General features: G+C 36.2%; 1 protein-coding gene across 6 annotated transcripts in view; it reads left to right on the top strand.

Annotated features, from left to right (window-relative positions):
* The window catches only part of GAS2 (growth arrest specific 2), a 180,297-nt gene that overhangs the window by 74,914 nt on the left and 87,566 nt on the right, over positions 1-17,817 (top strand). For all 6 annotated transcript variants that reach the window (XM_061406189.1, XM_061406190.1, XM_061406195.1 and 3 more), the window contains 2 exons: positions 1,546-1,687; positions 14,266-14,329. In XM_061406189.1, the coding sequence (XP_061262173.1) occupies positions 1,546-1,687; positions 14,266-14,329 (206 nt within the window). The remainder of the gene's footprint in view (positions 1-1,545; positions 1,688-14,265; positions 14,330-17,817) is intronic.

Below are 17,817 nucleotides of genomic sequence, written 5' to 3'. Positions count from 1 at the left end.
ATTGAGCACGCATGCACATTGTTATATGTATCTATATCAGTTCAGTTCAGTTCAGTCGCTCAGTCGTGTCCGACTCTTTGCGACCCCATGAATCGCAGCACGCCAGGTCTCCCTGTCCATCACCAACTCCCGGAGTTCACTCAGACTCACGTCCATCGAGTCAGTGATGCTATCCAGCCATCTCATCCTCTGTCGTCCCCTTCTCCTCAATATATGTATATTCATGAAAATTTTTTTTATGTCTAAGCCTAAAACAAACTTAGCAACAAAGAGATGGATCTTGGATATTAGACAGACACACTCTTTGAGTGACTTAGTAACTGAATATATTAGTTATGTAACTATAATATCATTGGACAGGAAAAGCCTAGTAATATTTTGATATTTGCAGGCTTCACCAATACACAAAGACCACATTTCATTTTTTATAACCATCTTTGTAAATGACCTCAACAGTCAACAACATTTTGTTTATGTTTTCTTGTTCACAGAGAATAGAAGGAATAATCCTATATACGAATTTAAATCATAAAATGCTTCTCCCTTGATCTTTTTTGCTTTCAGAGGCAAAGCTCTGTCTAGCCCAAATCATCAAATACTTGGCTCAGGCTTTCACATCATGTAGAATCAAACCCTGACTTCATGGAATGCCATGAAAACTGGTTATATTCTATTATAGGAACAAAAAATACCTCACGCAATTCTTTATAACATTTGGTATGGTAAGGGAGCTTTCTAGGGCTAAAATTTTGGGGGTTAATAATAGAAAAATCTGTCCAGGTTCACACGCTCCCTTATCTTAAGCGTTTTCTTATCCTGGAAGAGAAATGATGCAGAATGTAAATATGTTTTCAAGTTCAGATAGCAGAAATCCAACCAGAATTATTTTTGTATTACATAATACAGCAATGATCTGTGATTTAAAAGGAAATAGTCTGGAAGAATGAAGGTAGAATGTTATTGTTGAAAGATAAAAATTTTTAATATTTCCTTTTCTTGGTATTGGTGATAGAGTCTTCTGGAGGTTAGATAATTCTGTTGCTCTCTTTTGACTTTATAATTCTTGTGTAATTCTTATTGTGTGTCTATGTATGCACACAAGAATGGAGGTGTGTATGTTACATTTTATCTATGTTTATATTCATATTTGTGTTTCATTCTTCTTTCACAAATGATAAATACAATTATACATACTTTATGAGAAGTACTGAGAATACACAGATGAAAGAGAAATCCCTCCCCCACCCCCACCCCCGCCATGAAAAACAGTAGAAGAGAAAGAGAGTGGCAGTCTGAACCAGGGAAAGGATTTATGTATATTTACTTCTAGATATTAAAAAGGCAAGTTTATGTTTACAGGCATAGGTTTTCATACTCTCTTGATTACCAACTAAGTTTCATTTGTGTTTCATATCCTTTCCTACAGCTATTCACAAATCTATTTACTGCTGTGAGGTCATACCAAAGCATTTTATTGAAAACATAAATGTGTCACTGTGATGACTGCCAGATATTCCACCAGAGTGAGATTTCTTTGTTTTTCAGAATCTACCCTTGAAGAAGATTCCATGCAAAGCCAGTGCACCCTCAGGCTCCTTTTTTGCCAGAGACAATACAGCAAATTTCTTATCCTGGTGCCGAGATTTAGGAGTAGATGAAACATGTCTATTTGAATCGGAAGGTTTGGGTATGTATATTTCTTTTAGAATTTTAGTTGATATGATATTAAAATTATTGTTTGTTAGTATAACTCTCAAGATTAACTTATTTGTGTGATTCATTTCACAGTTTGTTAACTTAAAAAAATGTAGTTTGTTGTAAACTTGTAGAGTTTTTGTAAACTTGCATTTTTGAAGGTAGAAAAATTCAGCCTCTTATGCTTGGTCACCTTGTGCATAAAATAACAGGAACATAAGTAGCAGAATTCTTTCCTGGCTAAAAATAAGCATATACAATACAAAATGGGGGGATTCTTGGAAAATGTAGGGTTAAATTTTACCATCAGGCTCTTACCTGGACTAGAAGAATAGCTAAATGTGTTCCTGCCATCAATCATGAGCACTTCTGTCTTTTCACCTCTAAAAAATTATGCAAACACTATCACTTATAAGCACTTTGTTGAAACATATTTTAGTTAAGCTTATTTATAGTTAGTGAAATTTGTTTTTTTGCTAGTTAAAAATTAGGCAAACAAGCAAGAGATTAGGGCAAATTGAAAATGATGGAATAAAAAGACAGGTGGGGTCTCAAAGAGTCAGGCTCAAAGAGTCTTAGCCCATACCTTAGTGCTTAGGCTTACCCAGATAATTTTGGGGTTTTTGTTTTGTTTTATGATTGAATTTTGGCAAATGCACTTTCAGACCACAGAGCCTGGTTTTATATTTCCCTGGGAGAAAACGTACATTGGACCATTTAGTGTTTTGACATTTCTTGGTACCCTTAAATGTTCAAATCTTTTATATAAGATCTACCCCAGTGGTACTCTATAATGGAAAATATTGGGATTAAAGACCAGTTTTAGTAAGGTGGAACTAAGTGAAGAAAGGAGACATTTAAGGGGTGGGGGAAATGCTTTGGTTCTTTTGCCTGAGGCTTTAAAAATCAATTTACATTGTAATTAACCTCCAATTAAAATAAATAAATTAAAACAAAACAAAACAAACAAAAAATTAATTTACAAAACCACATAATACCAAATGTTAACATCAAAGTAAGCTGAACATCCTTCAGAGAGAACAAGTATACAAATTACCTTCCTAGCATTGAGAATATTCTTTGCCTTGAAGCCTCACAAAACAGAATTCCTTCCCCTGCTGAGCCTAGGAAACGGATGGTATGGCAGCTAAAGTCTTACTCATTTTATGTACTTAAGGAAATTTGTATTTGTATGAAGAGGAGTTAATGTGGTACCAAAAAGACTGTCATCAAATTTCTGAGAAGTCTCTCAGCAGAGAAAAGAATAACATGAACTTAGACTAGGAGAACATTTTATACCTGAAAGAAAAAATAAACCGGAATAATTGCACAGTAGCGTACCCTATACAACAGTGTGCTAAGTGGATGCCCGTTGTATGAATGGACTTCGAATGTTCTTACCATTTCTTCACATCAAAGTAAAAAAAGAAAAAAACTTGGTGGAAGATATATATGGATATAGTTCTTTTTCAGGGCTTTGGTAATTTTACAAATAGATTTTAACTTTCAGGTTTATAGGTTTATGTGAGTGGAGGATTATAGGAAGGGAGTGAGGCAAAGTTATTTTGGGGAAAAACCCATGAAAGAGCTATTAAATGTCTGTGGGTATACACACACATATACCCATAAATTTTAAAAAAATGAGTTAGTTTTGTGTATTTAAAATACACTTAGTATTTTTAAAAATGGAAAAGACTGATGCTGGGAGGGATTGGGGGCAGGAGGAAAAGGGGATGACAGAGGATGAGGTGGCTGAATGGCATCACTGACTCGATGGACGTGAGTCTGAGTGAACTCCGGGAGTTGGTGATGGACAGGGTGGCCTGGTGTGCTGCGATTCATGGGGTCGCAAAGAGTCGGACACGACTGAGCTTCTGAACTGAACTGAACTGAAGTGTAAAAGAAGTACACTTTCAGGGGTGGACAAATAACATCATGATTTAAAATCCTGGAGTCCTCCTACGTTGCCACATGGGGAAACTGACTTATTGTCTGTTCCTTTGTTCATTGCACAGGTTTCCATTCAAGAAAGAATTTTTCAGTGACTTCTGTAGGCCAAATGGACTACTAGAAACTATGAATATAAATATGGTCTTGTCTCAATTTTTTTTACCATCCATAAGTTTTTTTTGTTACTTGAACTAGTAAATCTTTCAACTGGACTCCAAGAAGCTTGGATGACTTTTTAAAACCCCATTTGGGTAATAAATAGTACATTTTATCTTGAAACAATAAAGCATAATTGAGTTTATATGATAATTGTCCTCGTACATAAATACACACTGTGTAGCATATAAAATTATGTCAAGAAGAGTTTTTAAGTGGTCGAGTTCTTCACCCTATTTGACTTCATAAAAAAGAAAACCCATGGTAATTTACATGCAATAACTGTTAAGTATTTTGTTAAAATATCTTTGATTCTGCTTATAGTATAGTATAGTAAAGTCTATAGTATAGCTTTGCTTATACCTTGCAATTAAAATGTATTTATATAGTCAAGAAAGTTTAATAAAACCAACTTTTCAAGGCGATAAAAATTTTTAAATAATTTTGAATCCTCTCAGTACCAAACTAGATCAGATAATTCAGCTTTCTAGTTTGTTCCTTAATGAAAAGGTAAATTTGAAATTTCTGCTGCTTAGAATAGGACATGAGGTGATGTATTATAGGTCTTGTGGAGATGGAAGAAAGGAGCCAATACGATAGTATTGACTTCAGGATTATTCAGAGAAAGGAAACAGCTGTGTCCATAGATGTTCATGATAATCACGAAGAAGGACAATGAGAAAATCCGTTTCCCCAAGTAGAACCCATTCTCCTTGGATTTTTCTTATTATTCCCTGTGGGTGAGGAAGTGATTGAGCCACGGCTGATGGCCTTGGACGCTGCAGCAGAACTGATTTTCTTGCAACAGTAACACTGTGTACTCTGCTTAATGTCTTTTCACACTTCACTTTTTGAAAGGGAATTTAGGACAAGGGTTTCTTCTTTTTTCCCTACCTTAAGATTTCATTTCAGTAGCACACAAGATGAAGAGCAGCCTTTGTGTCCTAGTGTTTTGACCAGCAAATAAAATGAAAAGATGCCCTGATTAAAGGGGAAAAATCTGTTTGAATGAATGATAAGGTAGATCACTGTACTGAGTGTGTACCAAGAGGCTTCTGTCTTTAGCTGTTCAAAGGTCTTTGCCTGCATAAAGCATTCTTATCTTTGTGGCAACTGATACGTTACCCTCTGTGGCAGTGCTTTTTTTTTGGTACGATTATTTGTGAGAGGATCTTAATTCATGACTCACTCTGTCTGTTCTCTTTCCACGACAGCTAATGACAAGAAATCTCAGTGGGTGGGGAAAGATGCCAGGGATGAACTGGGGAGTATAGACAGCATCTGATTGCATATGTTTCTCTCATGCTTGTTGTTTTGATTCTTGGCAGATAGCTCTCTACGCCACATGATGCAATCACATACAGAGCATAACCTGCCGTTTATCTTCTAAGACATTCTTGAGAGAGAGCTTTTCCTCTGTCTAATGTCAGTTCTTAGATTATGAGTTAACTAATATCCCAGAATAGTATTTCAGAAATGAGTCAATAGTAAAATGGATACATGTCATAAAAAACTTTTTCATAAAAGACTTATAAAAGCCCAAAAGAGAGATAAAAATGTTTGATACCTTAGTGATAAGTCAAATGCAAATAAAAACTATGATAAATTAGTGATGATTAAGAATTGTATATTTAATGTTGAGTATAGAGGAAAGTCAACACTAAATATTCAATTCTTAATCCTCGCTAATTTTTCACAGATTGAATTTGCATTTGACTTATTACTAAGGTATCAAACATTGAGGAAAGTGCGATCTTCTATATATTGCTGAAAAATAATTGGAAAATTTTTGCCTTTTTTTGTCTTCTTGGGCAATTTGACATTATGTATTAAAGACTTCAGAAGTGCTCATGTTCTTTCATCAAGTTGTTCTACTTCTAAAAGTTTATTTGAGGGAAGTAGAGATAGGTAATGTCTATTGAAACATTTTTTTATGAGTTAAAAAAAATGAATGAACTGAAGATATTTGGTGGTAGCTTAAACAGACTGTAGTCATTCATAGATACCAAGAAAAATAATATTCATAATATTTTGAGACTAATAATATGGGAAAATTATGATATAATATAAACATGAGGTCTCAGCATCTACATCTAGTAAATAACAATAAAATGCTATATTCAGAATCTGAAAGTAAGACAAATAGTAATTGGATTGTAAGTAATATTTTCTTCTTCAATTCTCTATTAACACACTTTAGGCAGTAAACAGGTATGGCATGTAGTCTGAAACACAAACAATTTTACTCATATTAAGACAATTGCAATCTTAATTGCAATAAAATTGCATAGAGAATTATTTATTGACATCAGTGAATTTTCTACATCAGTGTATTATAAGGGCTGTTGGACATTAGGACCAGACATATATGACTTATTCTCAATTAAAAAAAATTGTTATGGGTCCTAAAATTGATGCTCTTGTATGATTTTTTCTAAGATATTTTAAGTAGAAACTATTTCTTTAAATGGATGATATTCTTGCATGGAGGATTTGTTATTTGTAATTTACTTTAGCCCACTGATTAGAAATTGCTAAGTGACCTTAATTTTTCCCCCAGATCTGTTTATTTTTCTTTACTTATGTACATTCTGGTTGAGCTGGAAAGTTGAGAAAAGTAAAAGGATGGGGGAGGGAATATTTGAAAAATGCACAAATTCTGCTTGCTGTAATTGTGTCAATATCACTATGTTATTGGATAATTATAGGATCTGGAGGCCAATGACTATGCTTCATCTATTTCTCTGAGAAAGAATCTACTCAGCAGGAAAAGGGTTTGCTCTCTGCTGTGCTAGCATGCAAATGTGTGTGATTTTTCATTTCTATCTTCTGTATTGGTGTTTGCTATGTAGCACTATCTTTTTTTGATGCATAACTCTGAAGAATAGGTTTTATACAATTCTTTGTTCTATTGAACATTGGTCAAGCACTGACCTACCTACAGTATTGGGTTTGATCCCACTACACAAAAGTAAAAAGGCTTGTGTGTGAATATTTAAACATTAACATTTTCCATTTTGTACCTACTGCATCAGAAAAAGAATTTATGCCTGCCTGCAAGTGTTTGATAAAGCATCCCATGTGGTGGTCGTTGTTGCTGTCTGTATTGAGGACTGGAAGAATATTTCTGTAGAAAGAAACCTACTTTTATTAATATTAATGTAGGATAACAATTTCAGGATACCAGATCAACTCTGGGTTATTTATATTCACATTGTTTCTTCCCAGGAACAATTTATTTTAGACTTTGGGTTTTGTAACACCTATCCTTATAAAGTACTTTATCAGCATCTCAATTCTGAATTTGAGCTCAGAAACTTTTCCCAAATTTAGCCATTTGCCCCTATGTCAGCACAAATGTAGTATGGTATCTGAGTGAGAAAACTAAATATCTCCCAGGAGTAATAGGTATATCAAGGATTTGATGGAGTCAGGGTTGAATCAGGAAAGTGACAGCCTTCTAGCTTTTCCAGAATCAAATTTTCACTGTGCAATATTCAATAATAATAGCTATATGTTCAGTAATGATAATCAAGCAGTGGATATGTGCTACCATCTCTAAACTCCCAACAACCACTAATTTTATAAATGGAAATGCTAGTTTAGGACCAAGAGAATTAAATAAATTGCCCAGTATTATACTGCTTCTCAGTGACACAGCTAGGATTATAATTCAGCTTCATTTTCCTCTGAAGATCATGTCCCTCCAGTATTACAGAAAGTTATGTTTTGTATGAGATAATTTTAGAAGTTCATATGATGATTTAAAGTAAAAGGAAAAATAAAGTATAAATGAAAGCAAAATTAGAAGAGACTCTTACTTGCTGCTCTGAGTGATAGTGACTTAACCCATTAATTTCACATCAAGTCTGGGTGTTGAGACAGAAAGGGCACTCCTTGCTCTGGGACTTTTTTTTGACTTGGTGGCAGAGGCAATTAACTACATTTTATTCTATACGTCTTCCATTCCTGATGAGATCATGAATGAATTCTCCCTTTTATATGAATTATATGGATGCTGTATCCTATTTTCACTGTGAACAGTGATTCTGAGAAATCTGGATACATACACACTCAGCATTCATGAGTTTGTGGGGTTTATGCTTTGTTGACTTTTCTTCTCTTTAGCCTCTCTCAGATCAGTTTTTAAGTCACCTATGTTGCTAGCTGCTTCCCACATTTAAATGCAAAGATCTCTGTGTGTGAGTTACAGGGAGTGACATGACTTCAGAGAGCCAGCCCTTCACTTTCTTGGCAGGCATCTTTTCTACCTTATAGATCCTGGAAGATGATAGATGCCATAAAACCCATTAAGGGCTAATCCAGTGCACAGATTATTTCTTCCTCCATTCATCATCATCATCACTGTCATCACCGTTATCCTAAACATTTCTAGAGCATGTTCCATGAATCAAATCACATTTGAATATTTTTAACCAGAATAGATATAGAATTATAACTGACCTATATGGTAATAATCATAACATTGATTAGTGTAATGATTATCAAACTTTAATGCACATATTCATCACCTGGAAAGCTTGTTTAAATTTAAATTTTGCTCAATAAGTAAGGGATGGGACCCAATAATTTGCATTTTTAGCAAGCTCCCAGCTGATGCCAATGCTACTGGTCTGCAGATCATCACTTAAGTACAAAGGTGTAAAATTTGTTGAGTGCTTGCCATATACCAAATGCGCTTACCCATAAAATTACCTCATAAGAAAGAGTAAGTAGAAAGCAAGTTTTAGAGATGAGATTATGTAGCCTGGAGTAGAACCCAATTCTTCTGATGTCTAGTTTACTGTGTCTTCTACTATGTCATTCTTTCTAAGTATGAGAACCTGTTCTCTTCTCTAGGACAGTGGGAAGCTATTAATTTATGATATTTTCACAATTTAATATTCACTCAAAAATATAATCTTTTCAAATTTCATCTTAAACATAAATCTGAAATATAGATTTCCTTCAAAACCAGCATGAATATTATTGCTTCTAATATATATTAAACCAAATAGATAATGATATTTTCATGTTTTCATTTTTTGTCCATCTGTTACAACTAAATAGCTATATAGCTAAACTATACATTCATGGTTTAATGCATTTTATCCTTGCAGATTCTGTGACATTGAAACTCTACCCCTTGCTTTAGCGGAAGGTCTCATTTTCTATTCCTGGAGCTAGCAGCATTCCATTTGACATTTGATGCCCATGAGATTTTTATAGAATCTAGGTTATAAGATTGAGTCTCTTGCCACATATTTTTGAATAGAGATTTATGTTACTTTTCCCAGAGGGCTTCTGCCTTATACATTTTTTCAAAATGGTTTTGATTATTTTAAAAGAAGCCTCCAGTGATAAAAACCTTTTGCATAAAAATCACCAGTGACTAAGACAGCTTTTATTTGTTTTAAAGAAAATTTGTTCAGAGGAGAGAAGGCAATAGTGATCCTCTCTTCTCATGAATGCATGGGTGCATGCTAAGTCGCTTCAGTCATGTTCAGCTCTTTGCGACCTCATGGACTGTAGCCCACCAGGCTCCTCTATCCATGTGATTCTTCAGTCAAGAATACTGGAGTGAGTTCCCTCTGGAGTCGGTTTCCAGGGGAATTTTCCCAACCCAGTGATCAAACTCACGTCTCCTGTGGCTCCTGCATTGCAGGCAGATTCTTTACTGCTGAGCCACCAGGGAAGAACCCTTCTACTCAGAGCTCAAAGCAAAAGGCCATATTATTGATGTGGCAATAGAATGAAAAAAAATTTTTTTTACCATAAGCCTCAGTATAACTAGAAATTTGCTTATATTTTTGAAAAGACAAATCAATAAAGTATAAAAAATTAGTAGTACATGCGACAACATAAAGTCTTTAGTTCAAATGCAATATACTAAAAGTTTTCATTCTAATCATCCAGATAAAGATATGCATCCATATATATATAATCAGCTTAGGTAATTTATTGAAAATGGGCTTATCTAAATTATTTTATTCCTAGAAATGGAGGAAAATTGATGGTAAGATGTTTAGTGTTTCATAAAATGACATGCTCTAATATAATTTTTACTTAAGTTTTATACCTAGCAAAAATCCATAATAATAATAGGATATATGCTTTATGTCTGTCTATATATGCCAGCCAAGTTGACCTACTTAACCTTAGATTTGATTAAACTTAGAATTAGCTATTTATGGTACAACATGACAAAATATTCAAAATATACTCATCATAATAACTTTTAAATTATACAGCTTAAATGATCAAAAGCAGGTTTTTTTTTTTTTTTTTAATTCTGAGGTTTCTTCTGCTTAGTAAGCTGGCTTTCACATGATAGGTGCACAGAAAAAAATGCTTACAGGAAAAAATGTTATTAGTTATTAACATTAATATTAACTAAGCCAAATAAAGATAATCTTTAAGCTAATAATATACAACAAAAAGTAATAATAATGAAGAAAGAAAACTAACTTTGGGAAGTCTTTCCTATCTGCCAAGCACTGGCTAAGAATAACAATGAATAATATTTTGTTTAACTCACACAAAAATATTGCAAGATACACACCATTATTTTCCCTCAGAAAACTGACATTTTATGATCTCCCCAAATGAGGAACTAGTAAATTTTAGAGCTCACAGGCAGAACCAGATTTCTGTGGCTCGAATCCCATGGCCACTATACTCTTTCCATCTGTTCATATAGTCTACAGTGCAAAAACCAAACACAATCACTTCTTTGGTATAATGTAGAACAGGAGACCTGGGTTCGATCCCTGGGTTGGCAAGATCCCCTGGAGAAGGGAATGGCAACCCATGCCAGTATTCTTGCCTGGAGAATCCCACGGACAGAGGAGCCTGGCGGGCCACAGTCCATAGGGTTGCAAAGAATCGGACACAATTGAAGTGCCTTAGCACACAGCACATTGCACAGATGATACTTAAAGACTCTTGAATTTAATTTTATAGAGTAAGGTAAGCATGTTTGCTCTTACAATTGAATAAACATTAACATAATATAAATTCTTGCATTTTCTAAAGATGCTAGGTAAGATTTTAGCCTTTATTCAGCTTAACTGTCACAACCACCATTATAACCACATGACACGGTCATGATCCATGATGGTTATCATCCTTGGTATTTTGGGACATAGTGTTTACTGAGTAACTAACTACTCTGTTCTTGTTATTGTGCTAGGTTATCCCCTCTGCAGATTTAACTCATTCATTGCTTACTATGTATCAAACATGATATTAGTATTTGTGGCCATCATGAACCAAGGCATGATAAGACAATATTATGGGTATGTTTTGAAGCAACTGCTTTATTAAAGATAACATTTCCAAGAAAACTGGGAAGTAAAACATAATCTTTCTATTATCATTTCCCTGAGATATGGTGCTGAGTGAGACATTTGTTCAAGTTTTATAAGCTGGTTATATTAAGGATATAAAAAGGAGAATCATGCCGTTACTTTTCAGTTTTCCAAATTGATTTTCTAATGAGTCCATGGTAGAACTGATATTTGAGTGTTGGCATGCAAAAGCTGTTTTACATGGATAGCCGGATATGCAATAGCAATGCATGCTACATACCACATTGTCATATTACCCACATGATTTTTTTCTTCAGAATTAATTATATTTTCCATAGAATATCTCTGTTTATTTCCAATGCTTATAGAGTCCTCCAATTAAGCACAGTAATTTGGTTAAAGGATCATGATCGTTGGGTCAGAGTTGCTTTATGTGATTGGTATTGACTGCTCATGGGCACAGTTTGGTCCATTCACTAATAATTTTCATATTTTGTCACTGTTACCATCGCAAAATGCATGAGATTATATCCAAGTCTCCTGAAGCTTTAACTACTTGCTTCACACAGTTCTCACTGAAGCTGAGTGTGTTAGCAGGGCCTTAAACATCTTCCTCTCCTCAACTTTCATGTACTCCCTTTTCCTATTTGTTATTTTGTACCACTGACAGGGTGGCGGTGGCGGTGGTTTAGTCACTAAGTTGTGTACGACTCTTGCAACCCCATGGACTGTAGCCTGCCAGGGTCCTCTGTTCATGGGATTCTCCAGGCGAGAGTACTGGAGTGGGTTGTCATTTCCTTCTCCAGGGAATCTTCCTGACCCAGGAATCGAACCCAAGTCTTCTGCATTGCAGGCAGATTCTTTACCAGCTGAGCTACAAGAGAAGCCCACTGACAGGATAAAAAGTCCAAATCAGAAGGAACTGATGAACTAGACAGGAAGATTGATTTTCATTTATTTGCTTTTGTTTTGTGATGTTTGTTATTGGTCTCTGTTTGAAATTGATTTCCATGTGGTGTTATAGTCCATATGTTTCATTGCACTGAAGTTGATTTAATATATCAAAAGTTGTGTCATTCAGCCAGAGTCATCTAACGGTGCACTTAAATTAGAGGTACTAAATATCTTTTTTAAAAGCCCCTTTAGTTAGAAGTAATATTCGACTTCCCCAACCTGGGTTTTATGACAGTTCACCAAGTGTTAGCTGAAGCTCAAATTTATATTATCAAGAATGGAATTACTCTGTAATTCAGATTTCCCATAATCAGTTCTTTTCAATGAGTATTGCTGATGATATTAGAACATATTTTAAAAGCTTTAAAGATTACATTTTATAGCAAGATAATAATTTTTGCTTGTTTAAAGCCAAGTAAAATCATATACTTTCACAATCTAAGTAAATGTATTTTTTTATTCACCACACAGCCCCAACAAATTCCATTCTGGTGTCAGTGGCAAATATTGCCATTGCCATAGCCTGTGGAGAGAAGAAATTAGATATTTAAGTTGGGGGGAGGGGATAGAAATAATGCTGGGAAATTAAATTATTATAAAATTGTGTATTTAAGAATTGAAGCAGGGCTTCCTTGGTGGCTCAGTGGTGAAGAGTCCACCAACCAATGCAGGAGACATGGGTTTGATCCCTGATCTGGGAAGACCCCACGTGCTGTGAAGCAACTGAGCCTGTGTGCCAAAGCTATTGAGCCTGTGCTCTAGGTCTCAGGAGCCACAACTACTGGGTCCAAAGGCACAACTACTGAAATCTGTGCGCTTGCTTAAAGCCCATGCTTTGCAACAAGAGAAGCCACTGCAATGAGAAGCCCATGCACTGCAACTGGAGAGTAGCCGCCACTTGCCACAGCTAGAGAAAAGCCTGCCCAACAATGAAGATCCAGCACTGCCAAAATAAATAAACAAATAAAAGAATTGAAATAATATTGCTATTTATACTAAAGTTTATCAGTAAGCTACTATTTTCTTTTATCAGTATATTGGGACCCAATGGACTGTAGCCCATCAGGCTCTTCTGCCCGTTGAATTCTCTAGGCAAGAATCCTGGAGTGGGTAGCCATTCCCTTCTCCAGGGGATCTTCCCAACCCAGAGATTGAACCTGGTTCTCCTGCACTGCAGGCAGACTCTTTACCATCCAAGCCACCAGGGAAGGCTCCCCCTAATCCACAAAAAAAGATGAAGCAATATTGCTATTTTTCTTAAAGTTTATCAATAAACTCGTATTTTCTTTTATCAGGATATTGTGTCTATGTAAAGAGCATTCTCAATACAATCTTTTCCCCCTAATATCTTTGTCTTTATTAGGTATTGTATATAATAACATTAAAAATTTTTTTCTAGTCTGAGTTTAAAAAGAAAAAAAAAAAGTATGAGCAACACATACTCCTCCGGTAGCCTCAACAAATGCAAGTATGACTTGTCAGCATTACTGAATGTGTCCAAAGAAACTGGTAAAACAAATTTATTAAGTAATCAGATTATATTAGACAATAAATAGTATTGCAAAGAACCATCTTCTGATTTGCTCATTTTATGGCCCAAACTGACTGACGGTATATATTTGTACATATTTACAAAATTCAGTCAGTTGAAAGTGTTTCCTTTTAAAATATAATCAAAATAGGAGAAGATATCAAGATTCAGAGAGCTCACCTTACATTATTGTTTGGAGGATAACAAAGGGCTGTGATATGTAATTTTTAATCCTTATTCATTGCATTATTTCTGCTAATATCACTGGTGAAGATAGAGTTAGAAGTTTTAAACAATCTTTGCTTCATAGTCTTCTGTTTGCTATTTTTAAGTATTCATCAACTACTTACATCAGAATTATAATCAAATATGTTTTCAATATTCACATACAAATATTGACTAATTGAAGAAAATATTTTCAGAGTGAGATTCCTGAGGCTCATGATTTTTGGTAGGGAAGCTAGGCAAAGAGTTTTGAAAACTGCTTTAGGACTTCAGTAGATCTAAGTGTACTGTGGGACAGGATGGTTTCTGTGAATATCAGAATGAAGACTAGCTCCCTTACTGGGACCCTGAGGTGTGAGGGGGGGGCGGTCAAGCATGTTCCCCATTGAGCTGCTGTCCAATCCCTTCTATTGTAAAAGTGTCCGCCTTCGTCTTCTTTTTCAGTCCTCCACAAGCAACCCAGAGAAGTGTGTCTCTGTTTGCTAGAGCTTGGCCGGATTGCAGCCAGGTAGGTCATACTACTGCTGCTATGTAAGATGTGGACCCTCTCAGTATCCAGGCAATTCAGAAGCTTGCTGGTTTTTCATTGCTGATATTTAACTTAGGTGTTGAGGAGCAACTTCTTCAAAGATGATCAGTATGAACATCTCGAGAACAACTATTCAAACTAAAAATGGACTACCAATATTCTTCACATCGTGACCTTATTGTCCAACTCACTATGTCTAAACATTTTCTAAATATCTTTTAATTGAGTATATTTTCCTTGCAACTCTTTCTTGGGAAATTGGAGAGGATATTGTACGTGAAGTCGTATGTGACAATACACTTCCCTTGGTGGAAAGTTGATTCCCATTATTCTCTCTCTGTCTCCCAACTCCTTCACTGCTTTCTTGCTGTTTAGTCTTTAATGATTGTCAGACTCCTCTTTTGTTCCTTTTTCCTTACTTTCCCCATTTAGCAGCCGATCCCTCAGTTCTTTTCAGTGTCTACTCCTGAGTAGATGAATAGGTTTATCAGTTCAGTTCAGTTCAGTTGCTCAGTCGTGTCCTGACTCTCTGCGACCCCATGAATCGCAGCACGCCAGGCCTCCCTGTCCATCACCAACTCCCAGAGTTCACTCAGACTCATGTCCATCGAGTCAATGATGCCATCCAGCCATTTCATCCTCTGTTGTCCCCTTCTCCTCCTGCCCCCAATCCCTCCCAGCATCAGAGTCTCTTCCAATGAGTTAACTCTTCTCATGAGGTGGCCAAAGTACTGGAGTTTCAGTTTTAGCATTATTCCTTCTAAAGAAATCCCAGGGCTGATCTCCTTCAGAATGGACTGGTTGGATCTCCTTGCAGTCCAAGGGACTCTCAAGAGTCTTCTCCAACACCACAGTTCAAAAGCATCAATTAATAGGTTTATAGTTATCTCCATATTTTGATTGGAAAAAGGCATAGAATATAATCCTGCATATGTAGAGACATCTTTGGAATATTTTTCTTCTAGAAAAGAAAAACCAAAAGTACTTGTAGAAATCATAACCATAGCTAAATAATCAGAGGAAGAGACTTTATTAGCCCAGCTGACTTGATTTGGTTTCCTTTCATCAAACAAGGCTTCTGACAGTTTTACAGAGCCCAAAGAATTATAAAAGAAGATATAAATATTTGAATAAATCTTGATGCAAGATAAAACTTCAGAATTAATTAGGTGATGTTTTCTCATCCAGTCCAGGATATATTTGTAGTGTTAAGATGAATTAATAAGATAAAGTAAGAGCTTGCTCTCTGTGTTAATTCTCAAAGGGAAAGCTATAAAGAAAATCACGGAAAATAAAATACAAGGTGTGTACATCAGGAAATTACAGCAATGGGCAGAAAACTTGCTGTCAATGAATAGCCCTTTTTTTTTTTTAATCCAACAGATCAACTGTAATCAGAAGTAATCCCATGTTCTTTAAAACATCATAGTCAACATAATCTTAACAAATTGTTCATAAGGTATGGATTGTACTTTGCCATAGTAATTGGATGAGAGAAGGATTGTTTTTATTTAAAAGCAATTCTAATTAAATAGAAATGAGGCTCCACTCAACAAGAAGTGAAAAAATCAATTTGAGATACTTAGGGATGTCCCTGTTCCCTGCTGTAAGTTTCCCAGCTTTGTTGTGTGACAGCCTCTAGAGAGGGTCCTCTAGTCTTCTATCCGCTCAAGCCTCTACTACTCAGGCTTAGTTCATAGTGTCTGACAGTCCTTAGGACCCCACTCTCCTTCTGTCACTATCTTGGGTTCTGAGAGGGAGCAAGACAAAGGTACCTGTTGCTTCTAAGACTCTGCTAAACCACTCCTCCACCATGCTTAATCCTGCTGTCCTGCAGGACAAAGAGCTTTGAGTCAGAGGGCTCAGCCTTGAGTCTTTGGGTTCAGCAGATATCCCTGAGAAAGATGATCTTACAAAATAGAAGTAGAGTCACAGATGTAGAAAAACTTATAGTTACCAGGGAATAAGGTGGGAGGGATAAATTGGGAGATTGGGACTGACATATATACTCTGAAAAGTGAAAGTGAAGTCTCTCAGTCCTGTCCGACTCTTTGCGACCCCATGGACTATATAGCCTACCAGGCTCCTCTGTCCATGGGATTTTCCAGGCAATAGTACTGGAGTGGATTGTCATTTCCTTCTCCAGGGGATCTTCCCGACCCAGGGATCGAACCTGGGTCTCCCGCATTGTAGACAGGCGCTTTACCGTCTGAGTCACCAGGGAAGTCCCATATATACTCTACTATATATAAAATAGTTATCTAATAAGACAGAGACGGCACTGGTACCCCACTCCAGTACTCTTGCCTGGAAAATCCCATGATGGAGGAGCCTGGTAGGCTGCAGTCCATGGGGTGGCTGGGAGTCGGACACGACTGAGCGACTTCACTTTCACTTTTCACTTTCACGCATTGGAGAAGGAAATGGCAACCCACTCCAGTGTTCTTGCCTGGAGAATCCCAGGGACGGGGAGCCTGGTGGGCTGCCGTCTATGGGGTCGCACAAAGTCGGACACGACTGAAGCGACTTAGCAGCTGCAGCAGCTAGTAAGAACCTACTGTACAGCACAGGGAACTCTACTCAATACTCTGTAGTGGCCTATATGGGAAAAAAATCTAAAAAGAATGGAGTTATATATATATATAAAACTGATTCACTTTTCTGCATGCCTGAAACTAATGCAACATTGTAAATCAACTACTCCAATAACAAATTCAAAAAATATAAGAGGGAGGAAGACACACAAAGTAGAATCTCAGTAAATGAGCTGCTAGCCCTGAAATGCTAGAGGAAAAGAGAGGTTGTCTAGAGTTCCTATGTATTAGATTAGGCAGAAAACTTTTTTGTGTACTTGTTTATTTTAATTATATCATTAGAATATTCTGAAATGGCATATTCCATTTTGTTACTTTGATAACCTAAATATGTGGGTCAAATAGGCCTGACTCTGAAAGTTGTTATAGGGGTAAAACAAATAGCTGAGAAAAGAAGAGAGGCTACAGGCAAAGGAGAAAAGGAAAGATATACCCATTTGAATGCAGAGTTCCAAAGAATAGCAAGGAGAGATAAGAAAGCCTTCCTCAGTGATCAATGCAAAGAAATAGAAGAAAATCATAGAATGGGAAAGACTAGAGATCTCTTCAAGAAAATTAGAGATACCAAGGGAACATTTCATGCAAAGATGGGCAAAATGAAGGAGAAAAATGGCATGGACCTAATAGAAGCAGAAGATACTAAGAAGAGGTGGCAAGAATACATGGAAGAACTATACAAAAAAGATATTCATGACCCAGATAATCATGATGGTATGGTCACTCACTTAGAGCCAGACATCCTACAGTGTGAAGTCAAGTGAGTCTTAGGAAGCATCACTACAAACAAAGCTAATGGAGGTAATGGAATTCCAGTTGAGCTATTTCAAATCCTAAAAGATGATGCTGTGAAAGAGCTGCACTCAATGTGCCAGC

Source organism: Bos javanicus, chromosome 29 (genome assembly GCF_032452875.1).
Source record: "Bos javanicus breed banteng chromosome 29, ARS-OSU_banteng_1.0, whole genome shotgun sequence".
Lineage (NCBI taxonomy): Eukaryota > Metazoa > Chordata > Mammalia > Artiodactyla > Bovidae > Bos > Bos javanicus.
The sequence above is the reverse complement of the archived record's forward strand: the minus strand, read 5'-3'. Positions and strand labels throughout refer to the sequence as shown.